Genomic DNA, 7,965 nt, shown 5'->3' with positions numbered 1-7,965 from the left:
GAGGGGACAGGGGTCAGCCCTGTGAGTTAGACATTCTCAAGCCCCAAAGGCTTGATGCTGTGGGCTCTTTGGGATGTTGGAGCCAGGGACAGAAATAACAGTCATCCAATCACATGCAACCCTGTCAACATCATGTCAGCTGCCACCAGGTGATATTTATCAAAGGGAAGAGGTTCCTCCCCAGAGAACCCTTCGTGGATATCAAGTGCCTTCCTGGACTACACTGTGTCTCCCTTGGCCCCATTCCTGCCCTCATGACATCACTTAACTTCACCAGACCCCCAATGATCTCCCTTATGACCACCAGCCCCTAAGTCCCCACTTCAGTAAGCATGACCCCAATATCACTCTGTTCTGTATTGTCTGACATCCTGTGGTTTGCAGAACCAGAGGCACTGTGAGGCCAGGCAACAATCATGGGTCCTTAGACATCTGCAAATCAACAGGTGGCCCTTGGCAGTGTGAGGAAGGCCAGCTGTGGCCAGCCCATTGCTGCCACCTGGAGTTCCTGGCCTACACAGCCTTCTTCCAGGTCCCCATCCTTCTCCTGTCAGTCACTCACCCCACAGACTCCCCTGAGCACCCAGTGTGCGTGCCAAGTTTTGACTCTGGGGAACTGAGTCACATGGAGAAGACAGCGCCACTGAAAAGACTTTTAGTGAAGAGAGGGGGAACCAAAGTGAGTGCTGAGACCTGTAGCTGAGCTCTCCTGGAAATGGACAGACAACCCAGGCTGCCTCCGCTGGGGATCATAGGATTTGTCTGCAGTTAAAACACCTGCAACCACACAGCTGTGGGGGACCAGGATGTGTCAGTGCAGGTCCAACAGTTGTAACAAATGCCTGGCCCAGTGGAGGGATGGGGTGCATGGAGAATGGGGAGGCTGTGAGTGTGGAGGGGCAGAGGTGTATGGGAACTCTCTACCTTCTGCTCAGTTTTGCTGGGAACTTAAATCTGTCTGAAAAAGAAAATCCACTTTTCAAAAATAGTTTTATTTGTTTCAAAGAGAAAGTGATAGGGAAAGGCATCAATGAAGTGAGAGAATCATTGATTGGCTACCTCCTGCAAGCCCCCTCCTGGGCATTGAGTCCACAAACTCGGGCATGTGCCCTTGAACAGAATCAAACATGGAACACTTCAGTCAGTACTCTATTCACTGAGCCAAACCACCTAGGGCAAACATTTTTTTAAACAATATTTTCTAAACATCCCCATGGGAAAACAGTATGGCATTTCCTCAGAAATTTTAAAATGAAACTTCCATTTGACCTAGTATTCCCATTTCTAGGAATACATTCCAAGAAAACAGAAACACCAGTCAGAGGGCGTATATGCAACCCTAGGTTCATAGCAGCACAATTTACAATAGCTAAGATTTGGAAACAGCCTCAGTGCCCCTCGACAGATGAGTGGATTGGGAAACATCTACACAATGAAATAGTAGGCTGCGGTAAAAAAGAAGGAATTCTTAATATTTGCAACAGCATAGATTGAACAGAGATCATTACGCTAAGCGAAATAAGCCAATCAGAGAAAAAGAAATATCCTATGATCTCACTCATTTGTGGAATATAACGAACACCATAACCTGATGAACAAAAATAGAACTAGAGTCACAGAAGCATCACACAGACTGTTCAACCTATGAAGGATGGTAGGGGTAAGGGGGTAAGAGATCGATCAATTAAAGGACTTACATGCATGCATATTAGCATAAGCACAAGAGAAAGACAGTAGAGGGGCGAGGGTGGCAAAAGAGAAATCAATGAAGAAAAAAGAAGTCTTAGGTAATACTTTAAACAAGAAAAAAATAAAAAAATATAAAATATCCCCTTGCATTCTTTAACATACTAAATCTCATTTATCATCCTATTTTATTTTTTAAATATTTTATTGACATCAGGAAGGGAGAAAGGAAGAAAGTGATGGAAATATTAATAATGAGGGAAAATCATTGATTGGCTGCCTCCCGAATGCCCCTACTAGAGATCCAGCCCACAACCCCAGGCATGTGCCTAACCAGGAATGGAAACTAGACCTCCTGATTCATAGTTCAAACTCAACCTTTGAGCCATAGCAGGCATATTCCTTAATCACTTTACTAGGCAGTTTATATGATTAACATTTACGTAACTCACAACTAAACTATTTATACTCAAATAGCATTTACCTAAAAACAGATTTTATAAACACTTCACTGCATAGACCTGCTGGGAACACTAACACGTCACCTGGTCTGACCAGCAGGTGGTGCACAAATCCTGAGGCCTGGCCATTTCTCCTGATAATCACCAGGAATGAATCCACTCTTTTCACTATAAGTCCACCCCCACCACCCAATTCCCACTCATACCCAACAACCCATGGCTGACTGTTTCAGCTGTTTGGGTGAAGCAGGATCAGGGGGGCCCCATGCAAAAGCTGAGGCCCACTGGGCGCCCTGGGCTGGGCTCTCTTCCCTGTCCTCCGGAGGAGAGCAGGAGACTGAGGGGGAAGGACACTGGGGCTTCTGCTGGGAGGGAAAAGAGGAAAAGCCCATTTACTGACTCTTACTATACGCCAGGCCCACTGCCAAGCCCTCAACATGCACCGTCTCCTTGGATCTTACAAGCATCCACTAAGCTGGGTGAGCACCATGATCCTCATCTGAAAGGGGAACTGAGATTCTTGCCCAACAGCACCCCTCCTCAGCGTGAGTCTTATTAGCGTGCCCTTAGATTAGGGTCTCTGCGAGGGGTTAATTTTATGTGTCAACTTGACCTGAGGTCGTCAAACTTTTGGACCTCATGGACCACTAGTTGGCAATCAGTGAACTTGATGGTGAGGGTTGACCAAATAGTTGGTACTGTAAAGGCATTCTGGGTGTGAATGGACCGGGTTAGCTTTTGATTCAGCACACGAGTAAGGATATCTTACAGTGCAGCTGGGCTTCCTCCAATCTCTTGGGGGCCCAAGTGGATTAGAAAGAGGAAGGAAGGATGAATTCTCTCTTCTTTGGTTTTAGCTGATGGTGAACATAGGTTCCAGGTTCTCAGGGCATCAAATTCCAAGGTGTGTACCAGCTGCCCTTTATTCTCAGGCCTATGGCCTCACACTGGGGTTTCCCATATGGGCTCCCCTGGTTCTCAAGCCTAACTTGGACTTGGCCTCAGTTATACCATTGTCTTTGTAGGTTCTCCAGCTTGCAGAGAACAGGTATTGGGACTGAAGGCGGGAGCCTATCCTTATAAATCTCCTAGTTGAGTCCATGTGTCCCTGTTGGCTATTCAGGGGCACACTACCTAATACAGCGACTGAGCACAGGGAAGAGGCTCACTCATTTGTGCAGTGTGTCTGCTCCCCTTCCTGACAGGCTGATTTCAGAACATACTCTCTAGTCTAGCTCCTTAGAGAGGCGGGAGGTGTAATGGGCATAAGCCAACCCCCCCTTCCCAGGTTATATTTTATGAGGTGTAGGAATCCTCAGAAAATGTATTTTGCTCAAAGGAATTTGGATGATATTCCTGGCCATAAACAGGTTATTTCCTCTGCACCAGGCTGACAGGCATGGGCTGGATGGCCCAAGGACTCGGTGCCTCTGCGTGTGGATGAGCCCTTCTGGAACTGGGGGCCATGCCTTGTCCCTGATCCTTTCCTGGCACAATCCTGGGATATGTGGGTCCACCTGCAGAACCATTGAGAACACTGGCATCTAGGGTCAGAGTGAGCAGAGAGGTCCCCTTCACCTCAGGGGTTGGTGGGCCACCTAGCAAGTCCCATTGTATCCACCCACTGAGCAGTCACAAGGAGGTCAGAGATGCCCAGAGAGAAGAGAAGACCTGGAGGGAGGGATAACATGGTGCTGAGCCCTGCAGATGAACCACATCCCAGCAGTTCCAGGTTCTGACTCTGAGCCTTCCCAACATTTTTTTTTTTTAAATGAGTAACTGCAGTGTCCTGAGGTGTCAACTGGGAAGACAGGTGAACACATGCAAGAGGACCAGAAGGTTGCCTTTGAAATTGTCTTTATTTCTCATCATTCCTTTACAATCATCGACCCCAGGATTCACTTCCACACAAGGAGCTCAAGCCCCAATTCTGCCCCCTCCCCACGCAAAAGAGATTCATGTTTCTGATGGTAGGACACGTTGCCTTTGAGGTCCCATGAACTCCCCGTCCTTTGTCCCTGCAATCCTGCACCCAGGCTGTGTCCCTTCCTTTCCCCATTCACACTGAGCATGAACCTGAAACATGGGTTGGCCCCTGTATAATGCACGTAGTCTGAGGTTTCAGCTTCCAAAGGCTGAGAAAAAAGCTCAGGTGCTCCCATTGAGCAGGGTCCTTACAGGGGCACAGCATAAACCTCCCTGTGGCCTCTGTGCTTGGAGGCAAGCAGGATTATCCTGGTCTTTCCTAACTCCCTCAGTATTCCCGTCAGCTCAGCCCGGACCAGGGCAAGCCTTCCCTGGTTGACAGTGCCCTGGGTTGTGTAACACTCCAGGGGGACGGGGTACAGCTCCAGCTCCAAGCTACGCAGCCCGGCTGTGTGACGCAGCAGCTTCCCCACGGTGGCCAAGGACAGGCGGTTCTCAGAGATGGTGAAGAAACTGAGCTGGTGACAGCGGCTCAGGACAGGCAGGATGGCCTCGACTTGGGAGTCCACCATGGCACACTTATCAAGGCCCAGGATCTGGAGGGTGGGTGCCACTGCCTCCAGCAGAGCTCGGAGGGGCTCAGGACTAAAGTCAGTGAGGCTGGCACAATACAGATGCAGGGACTTCAGCTGCCTGAGGTTCGGGCACTGGAACAGGTGTGTCAGGTCTGATTGGGTCAGGCTCTGGCAATTTGTTATGGTGAGTTTTTCCAAGGGAGTCTGCAGGCACCTGGGGAGACACAGAATGGTTAGTTCCTGGGGACGCGGTGGCAGTTAGAGAGGGCCTCCATGTGGGAGAAGACCGATTTGTCCAAGCCCAGGGTTGTCCTGACAATCTGATGAAGTTCAGCAGCCAGGACGCCCAAACTCCTTTTAGGCTGAGTCAAAGTCACCACTTCTCCAGAGCTTCCTTTCCTCAGCTGCCAAGCAGAGCACTGTATGCTGGTGAGTGCTTGGACAGAAGGGAAATCGCAGGAACCAGCTCAGAGACCGTGACAGCATCTAGTTCAAAGTGGACATCCCTGCACCTTATGATTGGGAGGCAAAACCCACCATCCTGTCAACTCAGGCTCCCTTCTGTCCACAGCTTGGCTCCAAGCACCAGACATCTGGGCCGCATGAGGCTTGTTCATCTAATTCAGAGGAAACACATCTGGCCTTAGCTGGTTTAAATCAGTGGACAGAGCTTTTCCTTTTGGACCCAAGGGTCTTAGATGATTCATGGTCAAGGGCACAGATCTCATTTGCAGGCTCGATGCCTGACCCGTGTTGGGGCATATGCTGAGGGCAACCAATCATCTCCCTCTCACTATGTATTTCTCTCCCACTCTCTTCCCTTCCATTCCACTCTCTAAAAATCAATGGGAAAAAAATATTATCCTTTGATGATTTTTTAAAAAGGGAGAGAGTAAACCAGAGGAAGATTCTGCAATATCAACTGGGGAGGCCAGTGTGCAGAGAAGACTTCCATCCATACATCACTGCAAACCACTGGTCACTCTGCAATCCTGTCCACTCCAGCTTCCTTAGCTGCAGAACTATGCCTGTCCTTTCTATGAATGACCTTCCTGGTACCAGGACCATCTCTGACAGATGGGGAATCTGACACAGGCTCACGTGTGTTCACGTGGCTGGTGACCACAGAGCTTATGTCTCAAATGCTCCATCTGATGTGGCTTTGCCTCCTCCCAACCCTCTTCCTAAGGCCTCATCACTTAGACATCTGTCACTAAGGAAGAATTCAACACCCAGGGTTGCTGGGTCCCTCATTGAGGCAGTTCTGTTACCCATCCTGACAGGCTGATTTCAAAACATGTTCATTTGGGTGCTCATGGGATATCACCCTGAAAGCATCTAACAACACCATTCCTTTTACTAATACTGAGTACAGTGCTAAACAGCTCACCTGAGCATCTGGTCCAGACGGCCTCGGAGGAAGGAGGGGGAATCCAGGTCCAGCTCACAGAGGTGCAGTGGGCTGAGCATCTGAGAGAAGAACTGGGAAAAGGATATCTGCAACTCCTGCTCCTCCCTCTCCTGCTCCTCTTCCTCCTCCCAATCCTGCTCGCCTGCCTCTCCCCAATCCTGCTCCTCTTCAACCAACACATGGATGTGGGAGAGAAAGAGTCTCTGCAGGTTCTTCATCTGCCCCATATAAAGAGCAAACATCTCCAGGGTGGTCAGGTCACAGGTGCAGTTCAGTACTAACTCCTGGATGCAATCCAGCTGCACCACATCCAGGACCTTCCTCACCCTGTAGAAAGGCACTGTAGCAATCCTCAGCGTCTTGCAGCACAGGTGTACCAGCCCTTCCCGCTGCTGGGCCCATTGGATGACGTACATGAGAAACTCTTCCCTGTCCCCTTCATTGAAGTTAAGGTCTAGGAACACCTCCACGGGAGCTAAGGGGTGCTCCTTGTTGGGGCTGGACCTGTGCACAGCCACTGGTCCTGTTGGTGAGCGCGTTTGGGTGCTGTCTCCACACCACATTCTCCAGAAGTCAGAATCCGTGTCCCTTAGATCCAGCACCCGCAGTTTGCACCTCCTGTGGGGAAAGCAGGACATTAGCCCAGATTCTTTCAAGTCAACAGGGCATTGGCTGACATGCTGTATGGACAGAGTGTCTCAGTGGTTGAGCATCTACCTATGAACCAGGAGGTCACAGTTCAATCCCTGGTCAGGATACATGCCTGGGTTGCATGCTCCATGCTTAGGGTGTGGTGTGTGTGTGTGTGTGTGTGTGTGTGTGTGTGTGTATAGGAGGCTGCTAATCAATGATTCTCTCTCATCATTGTGGCTTCTATCTCTCTCTCTCTCCCTTCCTCTCTGAAATCAAGAGGGGAAAAATGTTTTTTTTTTTAAAAAGATCCACCGAATGAGGGCAGGTCAGAATGAAACTAAGCATCTGAGTTGAGGCAACAACCAGACTCTACCCCCACCCTGACTTCATCTTTGATTCTCAAGCTCAGCGTCTCCCATGCCCCCTGCTTTGCTTTGCTATTCTCCTTCAATCCCTCCTGCTCAGCACTTCCTGTACCTTTAACTATCACTGGGAGGAGGCAGGGCACATTTTGGAGGTGCCTCTGCCCAGTGGGCAGTGCTGCACTCCCCAGTGAGCTCAGCAGGGTGCCATGGTCCCTACCCTCACTGGCACATTCAGAAAATTTGGGTCCCCTTTAGGCCCTCCACATGCCCTGACCCCCTTGGTCTCCAGGATGCCCAGAACCCTCCCAGTACCAGGAGCAGCCTTACCTGGGGCGAACTTCCTGGGCAAGCAGAAGGTCAAGCCCATCCAATACGGCTTTAAAGACCTGGACTGGACGTGGCTGTTTCAGGCTCCCCAGAGGGAGGACAGTGAAGGGCCAGGTTTGTGTCATCGCCTTCAGGACCTGGAGACGTCTACTGCGGTAGGCCAGTGTGAACAGCTGCGGGAAGAGCTCAGTGGGCAGGTACTCCAGAGCTGCGATGGCCGAGGCCTGGTCCCTCAGCAGGCTCTCCCCTGCCAGCTGCAGGAGTGTGGGTGGGGTCCTGATGCTCATCCTCAAGGTGCTCCAAAGGAATCCTGTGGAAAAATCCAGGGAACAAGGCATCCTCGTCAGGCCAAGCCTTTGAGCCCCATCCTCTGACTCCCCATTTTCACAGAAATCAACTCAGGTTCAAAGCCCATGCCTGGCAATGGTGAGAGCCTCAGTTTACAGAGTCCCCATCCGGGCGAGGTGACCACAGAGCCATAGTTCCCATGTAGGCCCCAGGACAAGTTTCTCAGAAGCACCCACATTTTCATTCCAGTCTGCCTGGGAACTGGGTACAAAGGGCCTGAAATCTGACCCCCA

At 50.2% G+C, this 7,965-nt stretch overlaps 1 protein-coding gene across 1 annotated transcript; it reads right to left on the bottom strand.

Annotated features, from left to right (window-relative positions):
• Positions 1 to 4,321: 4,321 nt before the first annotated feature.
• Positions 4,322 to 7,671, bottom strand: LOC311617482 (PRAME family member 12-like; the record flags this gene model as incomplete). The annotated part of the gene is made up of 3 exons (XM_084873824.1): positions 4,322 to 4,862; positions 6,039 to 6,677; positions 7,385 to 7,671. 3 exons carry the CDS (start codon positions 7,669 to 7,671, stop codon positions 4,322 to 4,324), a joined length of 1,467 nt encoding a protein of 488 aa, XP_084729950.1.
• Positions 7,672 to 7,965: the final 294 nt, after the last annotated feature.

The sequence above is a fragment of the Pipistrellus hanaki genome (genome assembly GCF_964339955.1).
Source record: "Pipistrellus hanaki genome assembly, chromosome: 2".
NCBI classification, from domain to species: domain Eukaryota; kingdom Metazoa; phylum Chordata; class Mammalia; order Chiroptera; family Vespertilionidae; genus Pipistrellus; species Pipistrellus hanaki.
Note: the sequence above shows the minus strand (reverse complement) of the source record. Positions and strands in the feature narration are given on the sequence as shown.